This window comes from Gaeumannomyces tritici (genome assembly GCF_000145635.1).
Source record: "Gaeumannomyces tritici R3-111a-1 unplaced genomic scaffold supercont2.2, whole genome shotgun sequence".
Lineage (NCBI taxonomy): Eukaryota > Fungi > Ascomycota > Sordariomycetes > Magnaporthales > Magnaporthaceae > Gaeumannomyces > Gaeumannomyces tritici.
In genome coordinates this window covers 5161378-5184296 of record NW_008804546.1, presented here as the reverse complement: position 1 = coordinate 5184296, position 22919 = coordinate 5161378, and the positions used below count along the sequence as shown (strand labels likewise).

The window sequence follows — 22919 nt, the reverse complement described above, 5'->3', positions numbered from 1 at the left end:
GGAACTAATATGCAGACTCAGATCCGCATTCGATCAGACATATACCCAAGCCTGTAGCGGACAACTCAAAAAAACCTTGCGAACAAGTGTTACCCGCTTCTCTTAGCGTGCACCGAGCCCGCCTCGAATGCCGCGTGCGCCCCGAGGAGGCCCGCCGCGTGGCCCGCCCCTAGTGGACATGCCGGTACGACCTCCGCGGGCGGCAAAGACGGGTTGATGGGCGGGGATGTCTTCGTCGTCGGAATCGTTGTCGGACTCCGAGATGGACAAATCGTCAAAGCCGTGGTTGTCAACAAACATGCCGCCGTCGGACTCCGAGTCGGTATCCCCGAGCCTGACTACCGTAGGGCCCTTGGGGACAGGAGGCTGGGGAGGAGCAGCCGCCTGCGGCGGGGGGCGGGGCGGCACAGCGACTGGCTTCGCGGCGCTCGGTGCAAGGCTGTGCCGAGGCTCGACGCTATTGGTGGTGGATGTGGTTTGGCTGGGCTTGCGTGACGTCTGCTCTAGCGAGGATGCTTGTCCCTGCGAGGAAGTCTGCTGCCGCGATCGAGGTATGAAGTTGTCATCGTCAACACCACCACTGTCCTCCTTTCGCGGCCTGCCTCGGGGCCGGTGCTTTTCAGGCTGCGCCTCCGGCTGCCCGTCCTTATGTACCCGGGGCGGTCTACCTCGAGGCCGGCGTTCCTTAGGCCGCGCCTTGGGCTCTTCCGGTAGGTGGGTCTGGCTGACGCGAGGGGGCCTACCGCGAGGACGAGGGTTTGGAACTTCGACCTGCTTCTCGGGCTGCTCAGGCTGTTCAGACTGCTTCTCCGGCTGATCCTCGGGCTCCTTGGGCTGATCTTCAGGTTGCTGCTCGACCCCTTGTCCCGCTGTCGGCACGGGGCTCGGCTTCTCCACCTGCACGGAGCTGGATGGTGTTGATACAGACTCGGATCCCTTGCGTGCCTTGATCTTGAACTTCTTTCCTTTGAGCGCCATACGCTCCTTCATGGACAAGAATTTCGGCTCGGCCGAGTGCGCAGGCGTCGGCCGAGCGTCTCGAGACGCCGAATCCGGCGTGTCCATGACGGTCCGCTGCTTCGGTGGTCGCCCTCGCCGCCGAGGCGGGGCCGGGGTGCTGGCTTCTGGATGAGTAGGACCCTGGCTCTCGGGGCCGTCAAGCTCCATGGCAAGTAACTCCGAGATCTCTTCCTCGTTTGCATTGGCATCCGAGTCGTCGGGATCAATAATCCTGTCCAGCCCTTTGCTGGCAAGGAGTGAAGTCCGTGAATGACGGGTCCGAGGTTCTTGCTCCTTTTCAACCGCTGCCGCTAGGCGCACCGGATTCCGTGGTCCTTTGGGCCTCCCAGGGCGACGGCGTGGAGGTTGAGGGGCGCCTTCGCCAGTCAAAGTCCTCAGAGCACCGGCGGCGAGATCTATGGGATCCATGCTATCAACCACATCTCCAGCTTCGGGGCCTTTGGGTTGCTTCGGAACCATGATCTCGTTGAACTCGTCCTCTGGGTTCATTTCCGGCTCCAGGTACGATATTGTCGGTCTGGCGTGGCGGAGAGTCGGCTGATTTGGTTCGTATGGCAGATATTGCCTGTCGATATCATCTTCACCGCCGCCCGGCTCGCCAGGAGCTGCGTCGGGCGGGTCGGCAGCTGTTCCCTCGTCTGCGCCATTTGTGCCCCCCATAGTAACGTCATCCGTCAAAGTCGGGTCCACCATGGCATGATAGAGAGCAGCAACGTCCTCGTCCATCCGGGGCCTCTTGCGCTTGTGCGACCGAGGCCCTATGAAGTCGGGGTCGTTATCGTCCAGGAGCCTAGCCCTCCGCTTGGCCGCCCGGAGCGATTTTTTGAGAAATTCAGACTGCTCCTCCTGCTGCAGATCCTCGGCCGAGAACATCTCGTACTCGTCGAACAGAATCTTATCAGGGCTATCATCCTGTTGGTAGTATGCTAGTCCCAGCATCCTGTCATGACCACCTGTTGGCTCTGGGTAGGCTGACATATCGGCAAAAGCAGACTGGTCTGCAAGATCGGCGAGCGTGGTGTCCTCCGCTCCATGTGCCTGTTGATCCGCTGGGCCACCGGCAACAGGAGCACCGCCCAGGATATTGCTTTGGTCTCCATAACCGTTCGTCGCCGGTGGTTGCACTGCGCCGTCACCGGGTACCGTGGGATCGGCACTTGGCCGACTCGAACTGGCCTTGTCCGCTTCCGCCTGTTCTTTGAGTTTTTGCATGCGACGCGAGTCTTGGCTCCTGCCCTCCTCACCGGTCGCCTTGAGCCAGTTGAGGTTGTGAATGCGGAAGTCAACTAGCAGCTCGATGCTCCTGTCGTCGGCAATCCGCTTGGTATCGTGGCCGAGGAGGGTGTTCTTGGGGGTGTACGGGGTGGTTGTTCCAAGCCTCCGGCAGCTGCCGCAGTTGCAGATCCCAGTGCACCTGGGGCACTTCCACCTCTCGATTGCCATGACATCTTGCGGCATCATATCGAAGGCCCGGTAGAGCGTTCCGTAGCAGTATGCTTCGGTACAGCCCTGGTTCGAGCAGAAGGCAAGGCGGAACGTGTTGTCCTTGTGGCAGCACACGTGGCAGCGGTAGACCTCGCCCTTCTTCTTTTTCCGGCCCTTCTTCTTTTTGACCGGCCGTCCCTCGTCGTCCACCTCGACGTCGGACGGCTCCTGCGCTTCGGGTTCATCAATCTTTGTGATGTCTTTGAATGGACGCCTGCGAAGCTGTTCTTGGCAAATCTGAGCGAGCGACTTTTTGTTCTTCTTCCTCCGTGCAATCTCGAGTGGGAGGGGCGAGTTGTTGATGTCGATGTATCCATCGTCGGTGATGATCATTGTGCGCCAGGTCTCGTAGTTCTCCACCAGCTCGGCCCAGTCCCACTGCTCGCACCAGGTGAGGTTGGAGGTGCAGACGCACGACCGGCCCATGGTGTAGCACTCCATGCAGATATCGTATGTATCCTCATCGCCGTTGACGAGCACCCGAACGCAGTGCTTGCATGTAAGAAAGCGGTTAAAGATGTTCGCGCGGCAGTAGGAGCATGTGATGTTGGAGTCGAACTCGATGAACTCGACGTTGGTCTCCTTGTGCCCAAACATCTCTCCCACCAGGATCTCGGTGAACAGTGAAAACAGCTTCTTAAAATCATGCATCATCTGCTTGGACCTGGCAGAGTTTCGCATAATATCTTGACCAATATCCAACCAGCCCGCGTCCTGATTCTCCTCCAAGCTGCGAATGTCCCTGCAGTACTTTTTCAGACTATAGTAGATTATGGCCTTGTTCTTGTATTGTTCGTCGCGACAGACCAGCCTTGCCTTGGGCAGGGCTTCATGTAGCGCCATCTCCAGCGTCTCGACGGTTGTTCGGTTCCACGCAACCTTCATCGTGCGTGTGCCGCGGTTCCACACCTGATGGGGGGCGAGGGGAGGAACAAGGATGAAGTCTCCGACCCTCTGCTCGACAACATATACGGGGAAGGTCGCCTTCTTCCATGCGTTGATCTGGGCAAAGTGCTTCTCGATCTCGATGTCGTGGCCCAGCATGGAGAGGAAAAACTCCTTGACAACCTCGCGGTCCTTGGTCTCGGTCATGAACCACACCGAGCTTCCGGCCTTTTCGCCGTTTTCGTCAGTGGAGGCCTCTACCATGATGTTCTGGCCCAGACTCGCGCACATCTCGCGGTGAGCAGGTGTGTAGGTGCCTTCGTGGCCGATGTAGCACATGAGGTTCTGGGCGCGCATTTCTTCGGGGAGGGAGCTCATGAGATCGCCGGATGGAGCGATGCTACGGTCCTCAAAAGAATCGGCGTCAGGCTGGCGGCCCCGCTGGTCGATGTTGTCGTTCATGTAAAACACGTTGGCCGGCAGGATCTTTTGCAGACGGTCGTGCCACTCTGGAGGGCAGTCGATATCCTTGAGATACAACCTCTGGCGGCGCTCGTCGCGAAAGTTGGATGGGGTCCACTGATTCGCGAGCTGCTTCATGGAGCGAAGGTAGTGGCCGATGGTCATGCGCATGTCGGACTGCGACCCGATGTCGCGCACCGCCTCCTCCTTCTTGTCGTATGTTGCCTCGAGCCATTGCGCGCTGAAGACGGAGCGAGGCATCCGGTCGTTCCACTTCTCGATGACCAACGGTCTTCCGCCGAGGATGACATGGAGGAGGACGAGCTTTTCGAATCCCTGGGGCCCGAGCCGGTGGATTTTAGCAGCCGGCACGCGCAACACCCATTCGAAGTTTGGCGTGTTCTCGACGAGGGCCTCGAGGTCGAGGTCCGGCGGGATGGGGTCGAATTTGGCCTGTGGGTGCGTGGAGCTCGGCATTTTGCGCGGTGCGCCAGTCACCTGCGCCTACGTTGCGATTCTGCTCGTGGGCGTCGAGGCAAAAGCAGCCGGCGAGGTAGGCATGGAGGCGACACCAGGGCGAGATGCGGTAATGCGCGGGCAATGATGAAAGATAGGTGTTTCGGCGGGGAAGCAAGGATTGGTTCCCGAGCGCGCTCAAAATAATTGAAAGCGCGTCCCTGTCGCAACGGGTAAGTTGAGAGCACAGGCCAATCTACCCGAAAAGTGTTTTGGCCAATCAGGGCATCTCATGCATGCAGCCCTAGTGGAGGAACAGCGGGGCACTTCGCCAGTGAAGGTGCGTTCAAGACGGTGGCTTGAGGCGCCTTAGAAACGGAAATGGTTTAAAAAGGCTCGAGAAGTGACTGAGATGGTGGGTACGATGAATTTATGCTGAGACCGTTCGAGCCATCCAGGGGGTTGGTTATGCTGAGGTATCGTGAAGGTGTTTACACCCAGGTGGGCTCGTCTGACCCTTGACTTGCCTTGTTGCCCTCCTCACTAGCGCCAGGAGAATCTGAGGTAATGTATGCTTAGGTGTTGACCTTACAAGAAGTCCATTAACACACATAAACAAGGTACTTCCGCATGCCTCTGAACGCCTAATGAGAGTCTAGCAACTTACTAAACTTGGCCCCTAGAACCTCTACTCTTTCATCCGGTCACATGGGAGCTGTCCCCGTGCAGCACCGATGATCGCTTCGCCCATCCTGAGGCGGCTTCGGCTGGTCTCATGTTCGTTGACGGGCGCAAATATGGCGGCCAAAGGGGCATCTCGGCCGAGTCTGATGCACAGCGGCACCTTTGGGCTGAGGAATCATAGCCCACGCCCAGTAGGCCTGTCGTGCTATCACGCCTCCAAGACTGCCCTTGCACCACCCCTACCGGTTCTCAACCAGGAGTCTCCGTTGAAATCGCAAGGCCCCGAACCCACGGCCCTAAGCACCGGTGCCCCGGTCCTGGCCCCGGCCCCGCCCAAGTCATGGATTCTGTCGCGCCTCCCGGCCGCATGGGTGCCCTACGGCGAGCTGATCCGGATCGACAAGCCCGCGGGGACCTACTACCTCTTCTTCCCCACGCTGTTCTCGACCCTCATGGCCGCCCCGATGACCACCCCCATGACCGACCCGGGCGCCGTCGTCGGGACTAGCCTCCTCTTCTTCACGGGCGCCCTGGTCATGCGCGGCGCCGGCTGCACCATCAACGACCTCTGGGACCGCAACCTGGACCCCCACGTCGCCCGGACCCGGCTGCGGCCCATCGCGCGCGGCGCCGTCACCCCGCTCCAGGGCCTCGTGTTCACGGGCGCCCAGCTGCTGACGGGCCTGGCCGTCCTGCTCCAGTTCCCGGCGTCCTGCTTCTTCTACGCCGTCCCCAGCCTGGTCCTTGTCGCGGGGTACCCGCTGGCTAAGAGAGTCACGTACTACCCGCAGTTCGTCCTTGGGCTCACCTTTTCCTGGGGCGCGATCATGGGCTTCCCGGCCCTGGGCGTCGACGTGCTGTCCAACGGCTCGGCCCTGGCCGCCATGGGTCTCCTCTACAGCTCGAACGTCGCGTGGACGGTGCTGTACGACATGATCTACGCCCACATGGACATCAAGGATGACGCCAAGGCCGGCATCAAGAGCATCGCGCTGAAGCATGATGCGCAGACGAAGCAGGTTCTTACCGGCCTGGCCGCCGTCCAGATCGCTCTTCTCGCTGGGGCGGGTGCTGCCGCTGGTGCTGGGCCGGCCTTCTTCATCGGCAGCTGCGGAGGCGCCGCTGTCACTCTAGGCCTCATGATCAAGCGAGTGAATCTCAAGAGCGTCAAAGATTGTTGGTGGTGGTTCGTCAATGGTTGTTGGATCACGGGAGGGGCCATTGCAGCTGGCTTGGCCATTGACTATGGCGTTCGCTACACCAAGGACGATGAGGCTGAGAACAAAGTCTCTAGCTGAAAATGGAGACTCGATACTGCCCTCTGTATAGCGTCATAGAGTGGGCAGTTGATGTATACCACGGCCACGAGCTGTCGCCTGTACAATAATATAGACACGATTATAGACGCGATTACGGGGATGACAACATTCGTACCCCAGCCCAAGCCGAAATGCCCGGCCCCGCGGTGCTTTGGCTGGCCCAGGGGTGTCGCGGCAGATGACGGGTTGCTGCTGTACTGCGCTTGGAAAATGATCTTTTTATTCGTAGACCATGTCGGCCAGTGAAGCCGACGACCCTGACCCGGGAGAGAGCAATGCAAACAATCAAAATGACTCCGTGTGCCGACCCGATGACCCTGTTTTCCCCTCGAGTTCATTCGCCGTGCAAGACCTCGATACTCCTTCCAAAATGCGATCAGAGACAGGAGACCGTGACGTTGAGTCGAGACCGCCGTGTCGCCCTGAATCCGTTCGCTGCACAAGTCCTGGATTTGCATCCTTCCACGAAGAGCAGACAGGAGACGTGACCCACGTGGGCCACAACATCACCCTGAACCCATTGTCGTGCATCACCTGAGCCTCCCTCCGTCCAAAGCGAGTAGAGACCTCGACATTGGAGCGAAGACAGCCCCAGCCGATCCCATCCGCCGCTCACGACCTGGGCTTCTCCTTCTTCTCCTTCCACAGCGCGAGCAGGCCGACACCAGAGACCTTGACGACCTTGAAGCGGACACCAGGGATATCACCCTTGGCCTTGCCCTTGCGACCGAATCCGGCCAGGAGGACCTCGTCGTTCTCGTCCACGAAGTTCAGGCAACCGTCGTTGGGCACTGCGCATTGAATCCACATATCAGCCCACCGCACCTCGTCTGCGCCGTCTGGGTCGCGCCGTCGGATTTGCAAGCTGACTCACCGAAAGCCGTAACCTTCTTGCCGTTCTTGATGAGCTGGACACGGACGCACTTCCGGATGGCCGAGTTGGGCTGCTTCGCCTCGACACCAATCTTCTCTGTGACGCCATTCTGGTCAGTTTCTGATCAAGATGTTGGCGACGGTCGAGAAGGCCACTTACCCAGCACTATGCCCTTGGCGTGTGATGAGCCGCCTTTATTTCGTACTGATGTTAGCGACGGTTTTCGTGATTTTGTGGGCGTTGTGGTGGAGGGGCCTGACCGAAGGGGCTGGACTTGAAGGCGGTGCCCAGAGCACGCTTCTTGTAGGCCAGATCAGCCCAGCGCTGCTCGCGGCGGTTGTTGCGCAGCTTGCGCGCCGCATTGAGACCTCTTGGCTGTCCCTTTCCCATTTTGAGAGTGTTCGAATGTCGGCGATTCGGGTCTGGTTGTTGTCGTCGTGGTGTTTCGGGGTGATGATTTTGGTTCTGCAACAAGGTCAAAAAGGCCGAGCAGACGAATTTCTGTTCCTTCCCAAATTTTCGTGTGTGGGCGCGCCCTGCCAGTTGTGGCTAGTGTGGGGTACCAGGTGCGGGACCCATAGCTGACTAACACATGTCTCTCAGGGTACGTACCTACCCGCAGCTTCCCCTGTCGGTTTCTTTCATTGCACTATGGATCCGTTTGCCTCTCCTCTTCAGTAAATCTTCCTGTTCTGCTCCATTTCTCTCCCTGGACTTGGCTTAATATCTACATAGGTCTGATAGGTAGTCTCTTGTCCTTGCTCAATTTCTCTGCCGATGACGGTGTCCTGCACGCCCGCTGCGTTCCCCTCAGCCCCAGCCCCACACGAGACTCGGGATGCTCCTCGCGCCTGATCAGCTCGCGACCTGACAGATTTCGAGAGCAGGCATCGGTTTGCTCACGCCATGCTTTCCATCACCTTCGCGCGGCAGCTATGGATGGCCAGAAAGATCCAGTCACTGAACTAAAGAGAATCATACTCCATTTTGTAAGTAGGCTATCAACTTCGACAGATGAAGTAGGTGATGCAATTCTGGAGGCCTTGCTGAGTGCCGACAAACCCATAATACTTGAAGGATTACGACTGCTTTTATGCTCAAGTGGTCGAGAACAAACATCCTGCGCTAAAATCTCGGCCGCTGGGGATCAAGCAAAAGAGCATCCTCGCCACGTGCAACTATGCCGCAAGGGCTCGCGGCGTCAAGAAGCTCGGCCTCATCTCAGAGGCCAAAAAGTTATGCCCGGACTTGGTCGTGGTTAACGGGGAGGACTTGACACCCTTCCGAGACGTCTCCAAGACTCTCTATCGGGTGCTGAGATCCTCGTGTGGCCACAACCTGAGGGCTGAGCGTCTCGGCCTGGACGAGATATTCTTGGATGTTACCGACATCGTGGCGTACAACCTGCAGCTGCTGAACCCCCATGACTTCGCCCGCTCGTTTTTCTGCCTTTCCGAGACAGATCCCGAGATTGGCTTCGCGTTTGATGCTACAACGTTTGCGGGGTGTGTTGTTGCTCCCGGAAACAGTACCCTCGAAGACGGCACTGCCCCCTTGCCACTCTTTTCCTCCCAACAGGGACTGTCCGCCAGCCGCCTCGCGTCACACCTGGCCTTTTATCTGCGTCAAATGATCGAGAAACAGGGATACACATGCGCCTGCGGTATTGCAACCAATAAAGCCCTTAGCAAGCTGGTCGGGAGTCTGAACAAGCCCCGGAATCAGACCACCCTTTTGGCTCGTAGTCAAGAGGATTTGAGCTCCTTTCTAGACCCGTACCGTCTTCGCAGTGTGCCTGGCATCGGAGGCAGGATGGTTAGCGTGCTGGAAAGCTATGTATCCCACTCGCGGGAAGCCAGCAGCCGAGAAGCTGGCGGTGGCAGACACGGCGCTGCGGCACATCCAAAAAAGGAGAAAGGGGATAACGAGGAGCCCCTGACTGTGGGACAGCTAAGGACCCACCCTGGCATGGGCCCCGAGCTCATAGAGAAGCTCCTCCGCCCATCGGGGATGGAAAGGGGAATAGGCGAGAAGACGTGGGCGCTGCTACACGGCCAGGACCGCTCGGAGGTCAAAGAAGCGAGCGATGTGCCGGCGCAGATTAGCATCGAAGACACCTATGCCAGCGCAGGCTTAAACACTGCTGTCCAGGTAAAGCGGGAGCTTGACAAAATCTCAGCCTCGCTCATCACGCGGATGCGCGCCGACCTGGCCGAGGATACCGGCAGCAGTGGCACCGGCGCAGCACGCACGGCAGGGGCAGATGCCGCTCGGAAGTGGATCGCCGTCCCCAAAACCTTACGCCTCACGACACGACCCAGACACGACGGCTCACTCGAGGGCCGTGAATACAACTACAACCACGGCCGGGCGAGCCGGAGCCAGCCCATCCCTGGCTTCCTGTTGAGTCTCACTCAGCCCGTGGATCAGCTCGCGCAGCGCCTTGTCGAAGAGAGCCTGATGCCTATGTTCCACCGTCTTGCGACCCCTAGACCTGGCGGCGGCGGCTACGATGTTGGACTTCTGAATGTGTGTGTCGCCAACGTAACTATGGCCGCTGGTGACAGCGCTAGCAGCAGTGGCCGCGACATCGCCGCCATGTTCAAGAGGCGCGATGAGTTCCGGCGCGAGTTTACTGTGCTCGACGATGCGCCCGAGGAGGGGCAGCAACCTTCCCCGACAGTATCGACTAGTAGCCCGAAGCCGCTGCCCAACTATGACGAGAACGCCCAGGAGAACGGGCTTCTGGAGATGTCTGTGCTAGGTGACGCCGAAGACGATCTTTTCGAGGGTAACGATGAGCTGGACCTCTGGGATGATCAAGACACCCAGCGCTGCCGGACGTGCGGTCACGCCATACCCACGTTCGCCCTGGAGGCGCACTACAGATACCACCTGCTAGATGATGAATGAATTCACGAATATACGACGCGGTAGGGCCGTGCCGGCCACTGTCAGCGCCCGCGCGCCGGCCGGCCCAGATCCCCAAAACAGTTTTCACCACTATGGCCAAACACACAAATACACACCAGTGGCCAACAACTCGGCCACCATCATGGGCGGCTCGATGGTCCCATATGCCTCGTCCACGTATGTCAGGCAGTGGTGGAGGTAACCGGCAGGGAGGTGGGCTCTCAATGGTCAAGGCAGGCATAGCGAGTTGCAGAATCAAGGCAAAGCCTCGCCGCGGCTGAGCTGATGTGCCAACGTGCTCGCCGCAGGTAGTTCCAGAGCTTAAATCAATGATGGGGGGAAATGATGGATATGTTTCCCCTCGTAAGTGAGCAATCAGATACTTGGGATCGGGGCTCGTGATGAACTTTCTGGGCTGCCAACCTAAACGCAGACACAAACCCCTACCCCATGCCAGTCCGGCGGGAACGTCCGGGGTTCCGACGATGGACTTAAAGTCTTGGGAGGTAGAAGGCAGGTACCTACATGCCTATGCACCTTTCTTGAGCCGTGAAGAGTCTCAGCGAAGCCTGACGGGTTCGATGGTGCTGGCTGGGCTTAGAATTTGGGGCGGTCCGATCACACACTACTGGCCAAGATTGCTGCATGCATGGCCCTCTCAACGTGTCGCTTGTGGAAGGAAGGCATCGAGTTGGGGTTTAGGGGTTCCATTTTACAACAGGCCGTCCCCGCCCTTTTCGTGCAACCCAACCTTGCGTACCCCACCCCTAGGAGAGTATGTCACCTTCTCAGTCCGGCCCGATAACTATCGCCAGCGCATGCTTGGGAAGCCTCACTTTCCGACTTTTCGGACGGGCGAGGGCCATGGACGCAACGGCGCCCCAGCCCAACCAGGCACACTAACACATGCGACAAGAGGTTCCGGAGGGGAGAGAGAGAGAGAGGCCGGGCACCGAGGCAAGGGCCTGGGCCTTGCGCTTCGCTCGCTAGGGCAGCCTAGGCCTGGGGCGTAGTCGCGTATTGGGCACCCTATCCGTGACTCACTCTGCCCTCGGTGTCAACATGGTTCATTTTAGGCGGCCATTCGTCGTCTCATAGGGTGTGTGTTGGCGGCTAATACTGATCCCCCGCAAGCACCTGCCGGCGCTGGCGCTCCCAAGCAGACGTGCGGTGTGGTGAAAGTCGAAACCAGCTTTCCGGGCCTCGCTACTTGACTGCTTCAAGAAAAGAAAGTAGCCTTCGCTTTATTTGTGGGTGATTATTATTTTAGACCCGACAGCAACAATGGAGGAACACCCATAATATGCTTAACAGCAATTTGCCTCGAAAAATAGTCAGTAATACTTGAGTGGCTTCCTACTCATATTCCTTGCGTCTTCGTTGAAATCTAGGCCGGCTTTCGTCCGCTGCTCCGTTGGATTGCGACTGGTGTTCCCATTCTGGTTTCCATGCTAGCAGGCGACTCGTTGCGGAATGTCCGAGTTCGCCCCCGAGTAGGCTACTCGTTGCCGAGTTCGCCCCGAGCGGGTCGTCGCTCTTAGGAGGCCTCCCCGGGCTCTTCGTCCCGGATCTGCTATCGCCCCCCACCCCGTATGTGGTCTAATGTAGCTTAGAAGCCACGACATGCGTTCTACCCCTTATACTATGGCTACTCCTTGCCCTAGCAAGCCAGTCCAGAATCGTCCCGTACTCCCCCCCATCCACGTTGCCGTCGCTTTGCACGAGTACGGTTGCCGCGCACAGCGTCCGCGCCTCCGCATGTGTGTGACCCCCGGGCCAGTATACGGACCGGACGATGAGCGCGGGGGCCACCTCAAAAAAGTACCCATGTTCGCAGTGGACTGGGGGCGGCAGCATGAGCTTTGGGGGTAAGGCTCCGCCGGCTGCGGTGCTGGTGGGTGCGGCCTCTGGGGCTACAGCTTTCGTGCCGGTTGCAAGGTCGAAACAGTGATGCGGCCCAAGCTCCCGCGTTGGGTCGCCCGTTGGCCACTGGACGGTGTAAACGCTGGTGGCAAGCTCGAGAGTGCTCGCGAGCTTTACGGCCGGAGCGACGATGTCGTCGCGAACCGAATCTAGCAAAGATTTGCGTGCCTCTGCCCGCATCGTCTTTTTTGTTGGTTGCGCACTGTTGGGGAGGTCGAACACTGCTGAAAGAACGAGGCACAACTTTTTGGCCACCGTTTTGATATGCTCCTGCGTGTTTTTACGGTCGGGGTTGCTGGCAAATGCGGCAAACGCCTCCTTTTTCCAGTCTTCGCAGTAGGAGTTCTCTGTTGCGGACGGTTTGTTAGTTGAAGATATAATTGTTATGTTTGCAGCGGAGAGACTCTTACCTTTGCGGAGCTCGACTAACAGCCCAAAAGCATCACTCAAGACGTCCATCTCATTCTCGGAGACGAAGCCAAACGGCTTCTTGAAAACCTCCCTGTGCAGAAATTCCATCACAACCGCAATGACATGGTACTCGTCCGCTCCGGCGAGCTGAAGGTGTTTTTTCGCGGCGTCCTTAATTAGATCCTTAAACGCCTCAGCCTGGTCGGGTACGGGGCGACAGCTAAGAAGGCGGCCGCCCTTGAGTGCTTCCAGAACAGGCTTCAAACGGCTGCGGACGAGGTACACGACGGCTTGGTGCAACCTGGTATATGAGCCGATGGCCTCATCCTCGGTCAGGTCCGCGCGTAGCGGCTGCAGCCGGAAAACGTGGTCGCGCGTCGCCTTCAGCTCGTCGTCCTTTGCTTCTAGCTTCTTGAGCGCCGCCTTCAGCTCGTCTTCCTTCGCTTCTAGCTTCTTGTGCGTCGCCTTCAGCTCGTCTTCCACCGCTTCTAGCTTCTTGTGTGTCGTCTCCTGCTCGTCGCCCTCTACCTTTCCCTCGTTCTCCGGCTTCGGCTTATCGTTCTTCACTTTCAGCTCGTCATCCTTCGCCTTCAGTCTGGCGGAAATAGATTCTAGCACGGTGCCGGCAGCATCCGGCTGTTCGGTAAGGTTGGCACTTGGCTGTTTGGTAGGAATGGCATTGGGATCGGCCTGCGGCCGTTCCACATCATCTCGGGTTTTGTGCGGCTCGATGTCCTGAGAGGGTTTGTAGTGGCCGGGAGAGGCCGGGGAGTCTGTCATCGTTGCGCTCGGCTTCTTTGCCGCTCTGGAGCGATAGCAAAGGATCGTGGGGCAAAAGATAGTTTTCCCATGCCGAATGGAGAAAGTTCCGCGGGGATTTCAATCAAAAGTACGTTACTAAATGGAAGGAAGAATAAAAACCCACTGGCAGAAAGCAGTGTGCTTAGCTAGGTACCTAGGTTGCTACCTAGGGTGACCTCGGAATACACTGGGTAAACAGGTGCCAAGCTCGAGCCCAATGTGCCATTTTGCTTGGGCTGTAATGGTTAGCCAAGTGCCTCCTGCAGCCGAGCCCAGCAAGCGACCAGCCAGCCCCTCGATGGCATGTCACGCAATCATTGGTTATAGCCAGTGATGGAAGGTCAGGCGCCCCGGTACTCCCTGTTTCCGATATCTTGCTGCAGCCCAGCGTCAACAGCCAAAGGGAAGCCAATGGCCCCGGGGTAACTAACATGAGGATACCCAAAAGAGCCTCCGAAAAACGGGTTCAAATCGGGCATGGAACCCTCGCCCGAAACAGCCCGGTTTCCCGCAGCTGGATACCAAACACACTGCGTCGATTCCTCCTTTTCTAAAAAGCGAACACCAAACCGAGGAGGTTGCGGGGCATCCTAATAACAGCAGAACAGCATGGGGGGCAATCGAGAGCTCATCGTGGCCATCGACTTTGGCACCACGTTCACGGGGGTATGCTGGATGGAAACGTCCAGGGTGAGTTACGTTAAGGGGTAGCAGGCAGTTAGTCCCACCAACGGCATGCAAAACTGTACTAACACAAGTTCCCGCAGCCGTTCACGCATAACACCATCGGTTTATGGCCGGGCGAGGACGGCACCAAGAAGAGCAGCCCGAAGGTGCCTTCGGAGCTACTAAAGACGGGTGATACCTATCAATGGGGGTTCCAAATCCCTCATCAGACAGCAGCGAGAGAAAAGCTCTTTAAGCTGTATGCTTGTTTTGATAGCCTCAAGTTGATGCAATGACTTTCTAACAGCCGCCGGTTGAAAACCAACAGGAGACTCCATGATGACGACACCCCTCCCGGCGCATCAGAAGCGGAGACACTTACCCGAATCTACCTGGAATGCCTCCATAAGCATGTCTGGGAGACTCTAACAGATCGATTCTCGGCCGAAGTCCTGCGCTCCGTGCCTATTCACTTTGTCATCACGGTCCCAGCGATATGGACGGAATCGGCCAAGATCAAGACCCTGAATGCAGCCCGTGACGCCGGGTTTCGGGGGGATAGAGAGACTCAAGTGGTCTCTGAGCCGGTGAGTTTCCAAGAATTGCTCCTCTGCCCTCGCGTTGGGGAGAGCATGTTTGTGTCGTCAAGCTGCTAAGATTCGCTGGATGCGCCCAGGAAGCCGCTGCAATTTATACGCTGGTCGACAAGAAAGATGCGGCAATGCTTGAGGTTGGCAAGAGATACGTTGTTTGCGACGCCGGCGGCGGCACCGTGGATCTAATCACGTACAAGGTCACTCAAATGCGTGAGCTTATGGTCGAGGAGGTGACCGAGGGCAATGGAGGCAAATGGGGGTCCACGATCCTGAACAAAAGATTCAGGGACTACCTCAAGAACAAGAATCCGACTTACTGGGACGAGGCCAGGCTCTGCGAACCGATGCAGGAGTTCGAAACGGTATGTTGAGCATCTACACCTCACCTTACTCTTGGAACTCAGAGGAGCCCTCCGCTTTGCCCACCAGGGAGGCGGATTAGTGCTAACCGAAATCTTGCAAAACAGTACAAAAAGACGTGGCGCCCGGAGGCGCCGCCGATGGTGCTCGTCGTCGATCGGTCGATAGATCCCGAGCGCCAGTTCGAAGTGCCACAAAAGGACATGACCGAAATAATATTCGAGCCTATCATCCAGCATGTCCTAGACCTGATCCGGGGTCAGATCGAAGCGGCCGGCGATGGGGTTGCGGCGGTGCTGATGGTCGGCGGTTTCAGCGAGAGCAATTACCTGCGCAGACGCGTCCAGGAGGCTGTCGATCACCAAGGCATCGCGGTTCTGCAGCCCGGGAGCCCCTGGACCGCCGTCGTGCGCGGCGCAGCTATGATGGGCCTTCGCAGCGTTGCCCCGCACCTGGGCCAGATCCAGGTCACCAGTCGGGTTGCCAGGCAGAGCTACGGTGTCGAGCTGAGCGTGCCCTTCGACGACAAGGTCCACGATAAGTCCAAGAAGTGAGTATTGTGCAGCTTTCTTCCCTCATGCCAAAGCTCTCTTCCTCTGGGTTGCCGCCGCCGGGGCTTTTTGGCAATGCGCTATTTACTGACATCGTGGGGCTATCCCCTCGTTTAGATACGGAGACAGGGGTGGGTGGAAGGGCCTGGTGAAGACGATGAACTGGTTCATCGTCAAGGTAAGTGTACAGATTCCTTGTCTGCATATACATCAACCATCTTTGAACTAATCGATCAATTTTGACAGGGGAAGTCCTATCCCGAAATCGATGTGGCCAAGTTGGACTTCGTGTACAACATCCCCAAAAGTAAATCGGGGAAGAAGCCGGACAAGGAAATGGTCATATACGGCCACTCGGCAAGCACGCCGCCGCCAGTGTACAAGGACGGGGACACAATCAAGATTGCTCGCCTGAGACTGGACCAGAATCGCGTTTCCCAAGAGGCGCTCAACGAGGTCGGCGTACACTGGACCTGGTTTCATCGGTACCACAAGATCGCAGGAGCCCTCGAGGTCTCCTACGGATCTGCTCTTATTGAGTACACAGTGAAGCTCGCCGGTAGGATAAGTCTTTTACCCTCATCAACAACCGCGTAGCTTGTAACTGAAGCTGACGTGAGCATTCGAGGCTTGCAGGCAAGGTTCACGACGTCATCACGGTACACTACGACGAGGAAGTGTCAAAAGGCGACACAGGATCGGACGTGAGCGTACTCGCTCTATTGGGGGTGGATGAAGACTTGGATAGTCCCGAGTCTCGGTGAATATTAACAATATGCTACACTGGGGGGCAGCTCCCTGGGTCATCAAGAGAGTTACCGCTGTTAATGCAACATAAATGACGATATCATGTAGCAAAAAGAACAAGAAGCAAGTAAATCAAGCCAAGCTCCCTGGGCCGCATGTGGTCTCCAGGGGCTGCCTCGCCGCCGCCGCATGACGCCCCGTGATCATCTCCCGCCTCGTTGCAAATGATGCTATACCAAGAAAAGTATATCGTAACACTAGCTAAGGGAAGCGCTCAATGCCCTGGTTGCACGCTTCCCTCGGCAAGTTCCAAGCCAAAACTCCGCCCCGGCCGTACCGCCAAAAAAAAAAAAAACGCCTGTTGTGCATCGCTGGTACTTCGTGCAGCTCCTTGCCTTGTTCGCGTTTTATTGCTGCTGTTCATGTAGCAGGGGTATCGTCGAGACGAGGATGCATTCTGCCCATCCTCGGTTGCTTTATAGCGCGGCGTGCGCACCGCCCAAAATGTCGGCTAGCTGTACGAACGGGATGCCTGCCTCAGCTCCTCATTCCCACGCATGATCTCCTCGAGCCAGTCGGCAGCCATTGTTAGCATGGCGCTCTTGCTGAAGCCGCCGCCCTTGAGTCCGGGCACCAGGTCGCAGAGGTCGTCAAAACCCTCCTTAATCAATGTCCGTCGCTTCTGCTCGCTCCTAATGTGATTTTCGCGCTTCTGCTCGTCCGTGAGGTTCTCGCGCGGTGGCTTAGCGGCGCCGTTGGCGTTGGACTTGCGGCGCTTGCCCGCTGCAACGTCCGATGTTGGCGTTTCGGCCGAGCTAACGTCTGCCTTGGTTTTCCGTTTCCGGGCGGGCTTGGGCGTTGCGTATTGTGGCTCTTCCTCCTCCTGCTCCAGATCATCGGACTCCTCCTTGGCTTTGCTCTTCCGTCGTTTCCGTGGCGGAGCCGCGGTGTCCGGCTCCGCCTTGACCTGCACAGGAAGGGGCCGTGACGTGGGCTTCAACGGCGTGCCTGGTCGAGTTGCGACAGGGCTCGAGGGGCGCGTGTTGGCGGCGCTGCGGCTGACTTCGAAACACTCGATATACTTGAGACACTCCGTCTCGAGGGCCTCGCCGGTTTCCTTTGTCGAGTTCGGAATAAAGCCGACCTTATTGAAGCTCTGGTCGGAGCCCCAGCGCACCTCGACCGTTGGGGGGTTGTTTGGCCTGGGCGGTGTCGGTGCCGCCTGTCTCACGTCAGTTCGATCGGCGAAGACCATCTCCGGATAGGCACGATCGTGCTCCTCCACTGCGGGGGCCTGGGAGCCTCGCCGGTTCTCTTCTCTGTAGCTGACGATGCCATGATTTTGGTGTTCGACTGGCCCTTCGAGTGATACGCTGCGGCCATATGAGTTGTGGTTATTAGAGGTGCTTCCGTGGCTGTGAGGTCTTTGCATTGAGCTGTTCTGGAGGAGAGTTGCAGCGGCGAGCACGTCGGCGGGGGTGTGCTCCAGCTCGAGCTCGAGATGTGATGGCTGTTGGTGGTGTTGGTGCTGGTGATGGTGTTGTGGCGGTAGGGGTGGCGGCGGGGGAGCCGACTGGATCTGGGGCGGAGGAGGTGGCGGCATCAAGGCCGAGGGGCTCGACAGCGGCTCAAAAGTAACATTGGTGAGGTTTTGGATCGGGGAGCCGAGACCGATGCCGGGATGCTGGCCAAAAGTGGTAGCGGTGCCCATGAACTGCGGAGGCAGACTGAGCCAGTCCTCGCTGAAGTTTAGGCCCTCGCCGAACGAGGTCCCGGCAAAGTCGTTCGAGGTCATGTCCTCGAAGAAGCTGTTGAGGAAGCGGGCATCGTTTTCGTTGAGGAGCGGAGCTCCTGGAGCAGGCTCGGGAGCGTCGAGAAATAGGAATTCCTGGCTCGGATCGAGAGCGTCTGCGGAATGCACGGCAACCTGGTCAGCGGCGGTGGAAATGAGCGAGACACTGGCCGCAGGGAGCGGAGCGCCACTTACATCCGAACGGAAGGTCGGGGTCTGACGGCTGCGTCGAACCCATTCTGGGATGTTGGATGGCCAGCATGGGTGCGAGTTGTCCGTCGGCGTCGCTGCTTCGGGGGCGGTGTCGTCGAGATCAGGAGCGGGCAGGGTAGAGGCTACCGGCGGGCGGGTGCGACAGCAGTCATGGCCCGAGCAGCCTACGCCGGGGAGCGGTTCGAGGGGCTCGTCGCAGGCGGGCTTTGGCGGGAGCCTGGCGGTGATTAGAGGCGTAGCGGGGAGCGGAGATGGAACCGAACGCAGTAGGCGGTGGCAGCGCGGTGGTGGCAGCACAGAAGTGTAGGTCAATATCGCCAGGCGGTGGCTGGTGAGCGTTGTTGGCTTGCTGGTGTTTTTTCGAGGGAGGAGGCAGTAGTGGGGTCTGTGGTGTGTTTCTGGGGCATGTGATAATTAAAATAAAAACAATGCGCAGCTTTGCAACCGCAGCCTGCCAAGCGGGTGACCAAATTATTAGGTATTGTTGTACCCCAGCCAGCCAGCCTAGGCTCAAGCTGCAGAGACGGACATAAAAGGGACAAAGTATTTTAAAAAGTCACCAGTTGTGACTCTTTTGCTTGCCCTTTCCACTTCCCAACTGTTTTTGTCGCTGATTATTCGTACCAGCACGCTGGGCCACGCTGCGGGGGAGCAACAGCACGTCGTATTTATTAATCTGATGGCGACGGCACTTTGAAGAGAGCAAAACACCACGCTTGCACTTTGAAGTCGGCAATGGCAGAGGCACGGAGGTCAGGGGAGAAAATCAGGGGAGAAAATCAGAGGGCTGAAGACACGAGGACGGGCCGTCTTGGGAGCGCATTCGCACGCAAGCCTTGCAGAAAGACCTGGGGTATTTAGATGGGCTGTGGGGAAGGCGACGGGCGACTGACTGACTTGGGCAAGTCTGGCCGCCTCCAACCCATTTAATTTCTTGCGCATCAATGCCTGGAGGACGACAGCTGCTATGACTCGCAGGGATCTGCCTCGAGGGCTGGCTGGGCAGCTACCGAAGCGCCCTCACCATCTGCACCCTGACCGCCCAGCCAGCGCCGGCGATGGGCAAAAGGCGAGCAAAAGACGGCTCTCACAGCGCAGTACGGCATACGCGCGGCGTGTACGCCTTACGTACGGGCAACGGCAGCACGCTTTTAGGGTCTTTTGGCTTGGGGTCTTGGGGTTCCATTGAAAAAGGCCCGCCCCTGCAGTCCAACTTGAATCTTGAAGCCCCATCCGGCTGCAGTCTTGGAAGCTGCGAGGCCCCGGCTTGGGACCAGGCTCCACAGCATCACATGCCAAATCCAGCCGCGTGAGCTCCACCGTGGGCCTCCCGACCTGGGCCCCATTCCAGTCGCGTCCATGATGGCTGCACTTCCCTGCGCGCTGCAATCGAGCGCCTGCTCTGTGCGAGGCGCGCAGCATCGAGCACCATCGATCTTATCTATGGTTGCTTCCGGGCTCTGTTCCTTGGGCAACTACCTCGAGCTTAAGTATAGATGAGCCGCCAGGTTGGGAGGCCTGCTGTGGGAGGTTGCTGAGGTGTGTCACATCACGTGGCGGGAAGGCAGAAAGCCACGAGGTATTGCGACATGATGACATCCATACTTTGCACAGTTGCCCAATTCGGCAAATAAGGCACGCAGCATTATCCAGTGCATGCAGAGCTCGGGCTATCAAGCTGGCCCCAAGTGTTGATTGACACAGTAGCGCGGAGAGGACTCTCTCGCCGAAAGATACCTGCAGTTGTCGTCCAGCTGGACAGGAGAGAGCACATTGCAACATGGGCTGTTTTGTTCGTGTTTCCTTGGTCGAGCTGTCCGGGCAGCTACCAACACCAGGCACTATCCCGACCCGTTCGATTCAGTTAGAGCCCCAAGTCGCTATCGTTGCCCGTACCGGCACCTCGGTCAGAACCCCACACACCCTTTGGCGACCGCATCCATCTCGCTAAGGACCTGCACGTGTGTCTGTATCAGACCTGCGCCAAAAGGGGCGTCCTGCACGCTTGCACGACAAGCCATCCGTCTGTTGTCCACCCAGAAAGGCTCCGATTTCCACCTCCAAACGAACGGCCGTGATTACAACGCGGAGCCAATCGGGCGTTGCTGGGGGCTGTTGACCGTAGCGCGGGTCTAAGCGCATGACGCGCCGCCGCCGCACTTGCTCGCTCGTCTGCACCTGGCCACCCCTCCGTCCGGCTGTTTGATGCGCCACACCCAGCTGTATGACCTGATCTGTCGTTGAGCCCGTCCGTGATTGGCCCGTGGGAGGCAGTCGTCGTCCTTGCCAGCCGGTTGCATCATCCATCCCAACAGCGGGCCCTCCCTAACTAGCATCTCGCCGACGCGTTTGCGCACGTCACACATTAGCCCAGCTTTGCTTTCCCTCCCCTAACACTGCACCGCGCGCCTGGACGCAGCCAATCCCGCCCCAACGTCCGCAAGCTTTCATCAACACTGCCCGGGCTCGTCTCAACCGAACCTCGCCAGATCCCATCCTGTGGCCCTCCTACCTCGCGCTCCCCGCTCTAGCGTCCCACCACCCTGCCTCGCCATCCCGGGGCCGGGCCGACTGCGGTGCCCGACCGACTGTGGCCCCTGGGTTGTCGCAGCCGCCCATCTCGTAGTCTCGAGCTGATGGCGCTCCATGAGGCCCCCAGGGCCCTCAGGGCTCCTGGCAGGGCGGCATGGGACCGCAGCGTGCCGCCGCTGCTGAGGCCTATGCTGCGCGCCTGGGCTCTGGGCTACGGCTCTTCGGTGGCGCCCCGCGTCTTGACGCTGGTCATCCAGACTTTTGCAAGGGGGCGAAATCTCAAGAACACGGCGCAACAGCCCCGGCCTCCCTTTCTCCGGGCCCTTATCCATATCCTATGTGGTGGTCTAGACCCGCAGAGGTTTCCCACCTTCTGCGCACTCCTAGTTGGCGGCACTACGCTACTCCAGGCACGAATCTCTCTGTCCGCAATCTCGCAGTCCTAGGAGCCTAGGCCTTGCTCTAACACCCCGTGTGCCTCCGTAGGTGCCTCTAAGTCGCCTGGTCGACAAGTTACTGCGGGCCTTATCAAAACCGGCCAGGACGAGGTATGCACCTGGAGCCTCTCCGGCCGGACCTCAACACCGCCACCCATGAGGGGGTGCTTATGCACCATGTTTTGACACCCTTCGTTTTCTCATCCAGGATCTCGCGATGGCTTGCAACCTTTGTGGCAGGTTGGTGCAGTCTGAGAGTTCTCCAATCCAAGCATAGCCCAGCCTTCACCGACGTGGCCGCCCCGTCGGCGGAAGCCGGGTCGGCCGTGACGGTGCGCTGGGCTGGGCGCACACTGGATTTGACTCTCTTTGCCGCCACTAGAGCGGTTGATGTTATCGTGGGTGAGGTTTGGTCACAACGAAGAGGCCGGCGAATCGCCGCTGGGAAGTGGACAGCGGTATGGGAGTCAAAAATTAATCCTCAACTTGACTCGAGGCGAATACTGACCAGTCCCACCGATTGTCGCAGGCCGATCGCCTCGTGGAAAGGACTACGGACCCGGCCATCTTCGCGACAGCGTGTGCTGCGATCATGTGGGCCTGGATCTATCTTCCAGATCGTCTTCCCCCGGGATATAACAAATGGATAGGAGCCGCGGCTGCCGTCGATGTGCGGCTTCTCGAGGCGCTCAGGCGATGCAGGAGCGGCGAGCTGCTCTACGGCCAAGACAACGGGCAGGCATCTCTGCTGCAGGCCATGTGCGCTGACTATAAATGGCCGCTCCATTGGGGTGACCCGAGCCAGTCAGTGCCGTTTCCGTGCGAGATGGTACACATGGGCGCGGGGGCTTCGTGCGAGCAGCATGCGCTCAGCCGCTTCTACCGCTCCTGGCGCTGGTCCATGGCGACCTACATGCCCCTGAACCTGCTCATCGTCGCCCGCAACCCGAACCTCCGGTCGCTGGCCCGGGCCGCCGTCTCGGCGTCGCGGTCCTCGGCGTTCCTGGGCACCTTCATCACGCTCTTCTACTACGGCGTCTGCCTCGCCCGCACGAGGCTCGGCCCGTCTCTCCTGGTCCGTGGCGACCGGGACCTGGCGGCGCGGCAGCGCATCGACGGCGGGCTCTGCGTCGGGGTCGGGTGCGCGCTGTGCGGCTGGAGCATCCTGATCGAGCACGCAGGCCGCAGGAAGGACATGGCGCTGTTCGTGGCGCCGCGGGCCCTGGCCACCTTTTTCCCCAGGCGCTACTCGCTCGACAAGCAGTGGAGGGAGACGCTGTTGTTTGCGGCCAGCACTGCTGTCGTCTTCACCTGCGCGCTTGAGAACCAGCCGCGGGTGCGGGGAGTCCTAGGAAACGTCATCGGCTCGGTGCTGAAGGCGTGATTTCCAAAAGAAATTGCCGCCACCTTGTGTGTAATATATATAGATAAAAGGGCTTCGTGTTGCTCTCCAAGCAAAAAGGCTCCCTGTAGATCTGCCGCGATCATATTAAAAGGCTTTGGTAGAATGTTGATGTTTGAGGAGTAAGAAACTCATCATTTGCATCTCACCCAAATCCCAAATCTTTCTCCCCCGCGTTTGAGCACGCACCTCTTCGCGGGGTGTCCAATAAAATGACGGTAATTGGCGAGGCGCGGCAGAGTTTTTCGCTGCAACCCCATGCCTCCATCTAGCCATGACCCCTTGCTACATTACGTAGCCCTCATGCCTCAAGGTCAGGCACCCTGATTATGTCACGGGCAGGCTGCCAGGAGCCAGGAGTGGCTGCCAGCCGTGCCAGCTCACTCGAAT

General features: G+C 58.5%; 9 protein-coding genes across 10 annotated transcripts; 5 read left to right on the top strand and 4 right to left on the bottom strand.

Annotated features, from left to right (window-relative positions):
• Positions 1–102: 102 nt before the first annotated feature.
• On the bottom strand, positions 103–4329 carry GGTG_04288 (JmjC domain-containing protein; the record flags this gene model as incomplete). Its single annotated transcript, XM_009222083.1, has 1 exon — positions 103–4329. One exon carries the CDS (start codon positions 4327–4329, stop codon positions 103–105), a length of 4227 nt encoding a protein of 1408 aa, XP_009220347.1.
• A 330-nt stretch (positions 4330–4659) lies between these two features.
• On the top strand, positions 4660–6438 carry GGTG_04287. Of its 2 annotated transcripts, none has more exons than XM_009222082.1 (2): positions 4660–4809; positions 4907–6438. In XM_009222082.1, exon 2 carries the CDS (start codon positions 5043–5045, stop codon positions 6288–6290), a length of 1248 nt encoding a protein of 415 aa, XP_009220346.1. In that variant the 5' UTR covers positions 4660–4809; positions 4907–5042; the 3' UTR covers positions 6291–6438. The 2 variants fall into 2 exon arrangements, with proteins under 2 accessions (XP_009220346.1, XP_009220345.1); XM_009222081.1 differs by having other exon boundaries at positions 4660–4928; positions 4992–6438.
• A 485-nt stretch (positions 6439–6923) lies between these two features.
• Positions 6924–7575, bottom strand: GGTG_04286 (40S ribosomal protein S23; the record flags this gene model as incomplete). Its single annotated transcript, XM_009222080.1, has 4 exons — positions 6924–7102; positions 7186–7281; positions 7345–7377; positions 7446–7575. The coding sequence occupies 4 exons, from the start codon at positions 7573–7575 to the stop codon at positions 6924–6926; spliced, it is 438 nt and encodes a 145-aa protein (XP_009220344.1).
• Positions 7576–8120: 545 nt separating this feature from the next.
• GGTG_04285 (DNA polymerase iota) lies at positions 8121–10098 on the top strand (the record flags this gene model as incomplete). Its single annotated transcript, XM_009222079.1, has 2 exons — positions 8121–8174; positions 8263–10098. 2 exons carry the CDS (start codon positions 8121–8123, stop codon positions 10096–10098), a joined length of 1890 nt encoding a protein of 629 aa, XP_009220343.1.
• Positions 10099–10449: 351 nt separating this feature from the next.
• Positions 10450–11088, top strand: GGTG_04284 (hypothetical protein; the record flags this gene model as incomplete). The annotated part of the gene is made up of 3 exons (XM_009222078.1): positions 10450–10461; positions 10700–10873; positions 11017–11088. 3 exons carry the CDS (start codon positions 10450–10452, stop codon positions 11086–11088), a joined length of 258 nt encoding a protein of 85 aa, XP_009220342.1.
• A 658-nt stretch (positions 11089–11746) lies between these two features.
• On the bottom strand, positions 11747–13313 carry GGTG_04283 (hypothetical protein; the record flags this gene model as incomplete). The annotated part of the gene is made up of 3 exons (XM_009222077.1): positions 12432–13313; positions 11827–12368; positions 11747–11758 (listed from the first exon to the last, which is right to left on the bottom strand). The coding sequence occupies exons 1-3, from the start codon at positions 13210–13212 to the stop codon at positions 11747–11749; spliced, it is 1335 nt and encodes a 444-aa protein (XP_009220341.1). The 5' UTR covers positions 13213–13313.
• A 356-nt stretch (positions 13314–13669) lies between these two features.
• GGTG_04282 (hypothetical protein) lies at positions 13670–16343 on the top strand. Its single transcript, XM_009222076.1, has 8 exons — positions 13670–13923; positions 14001–14158; positions 14228–14486; positions 14576–14857; positions 14963–15405; positions 15524–15584; positions 15653–15965; positions 16043–16343. The coding sequence occupies exons 1-8, from the start codon at positions 13843–13845 to the stop codon at positions 16168–16170; spliced, it is 1725 nt and encodes a 574-aa protein (XP_009220340.1). The 5' UTR covers positions 13670–13842; the 3' UTR covers positions 16171–16343.
• GGTG_04281 (hypothetical protein) lies at positions 16105–19183 on the bottom strand. The gene is made up of 2 exons (XM_009222075.1): positions 18141–19183; positions 16105–18061 (listed from the first exon to the last, which is right to left on the bottom strand). The coding sequence occupies exons 1-2, from the start codon at positions 18205–18207 to the stop codon at positions 16665–16667; spliced, it is 1464 nt and encodes a 487-aa protein (XP_009220339.1). The 5' UTR covers positions 18208–19183; the 3' UTR covers positions 16105–16664.
• A 346-nt stretch (positions 19184–19529) lies between these two features.
• Positions 19530–22803, top strand: GGTG_04280 (integral membrane protein). The gene is made up of 4 exons (XM_009222074.1): positions 19530–21100; positions 21177–21238; positions 21336–21585; positions 21657–22803. Exons 1-4 carry the CDS (start codon positions 20795–20797, stop codon positions 22509–22511), a joined length of 1473 nt encoding a protein of 490 aa, XP_009220338.1. The 5' UTR covers positions 19530–20794; the 3' UTR covers positions 22512–22803.
• The last annotated feature ends 116 nt before the right edge of the window (positions 22804–22919 follow it).

What these genes read in the sequence shown, in the direction of transcription:
- GGTG_04282 (XM_009222076.1), top strand. Translation starts at nt 13,843, where the DNA reads ATGGGGGGCAATCGAGAGCTCATCGTGGCCATCGACTTTGGCACCACG. An exon ending in CTCAAGTGGTCTCTGAGCCG is followed by an intron (nt 14,487 to 14,575) that starts GTGAGTTTCCAA and finishes GGATGCGCCCAG; the next exon opens with GAAGCCGCTGCAATTTATAC. An exon ending in TGAACTGGTTCATCGTCAAG is followed by an intron (nt 15,585 to 15,652) that starts GTAAGTGTACAG and finishes CAATTTTGACAG; the next exon opens with GGGAAGTCCTATCCCGAAAT.
- GGTG_04280 (XM_009222074.1), top strand. Translation starts at nt 20,795, where the DNA reads ATGGCGCTCCATGAGGCCCCCAGGGCCCTCAGGGCTCCTGGCAGGGCG. An exon ending in GCGGCACTACGCTACTCCAG is followed by an intron (nt 21,101 to 21,176) that starts GCACGAATCTCT and finishes GTGCCTCCGTAG; the next exon opens with GTGCCTCTAAGTCGCCTGGT. An exon ending in CCGCTGGGAAGTGGACAGCG is followed by an intron (nt 21,586 to 21,656) that starts GTATGGGAGTCA and finishes CGATTGTCGCAG; the next exon opens with GCCGATCGCCTCGTGGAAAG.
- GGTG_04287 (XM_009222082.1), top strand. Translation starts at nt 5,043, where the DNA reads ATGATCGCTTCGCCCATCCTGAGGCGGCTTCGGCTGGTCTCATGTTCG.
- GGTG_04281 (XM_009222075.1), bottom strand. Translation starts at nt 18,207, where the DNA reads ATGCTGGCCATCCAACATCCCAGAATGGGTTCGACGCAGCCGTCAGAC. An exon ending in CCCCGACCTTCCGTTCGGAT is followed by an intron (nt 18,062 to 18,140) that starts GTAAGTGGCGCT and finishes TGCATTCCGCAG; the next exon opens with ACGCTCTCGATCCGAGCCAG.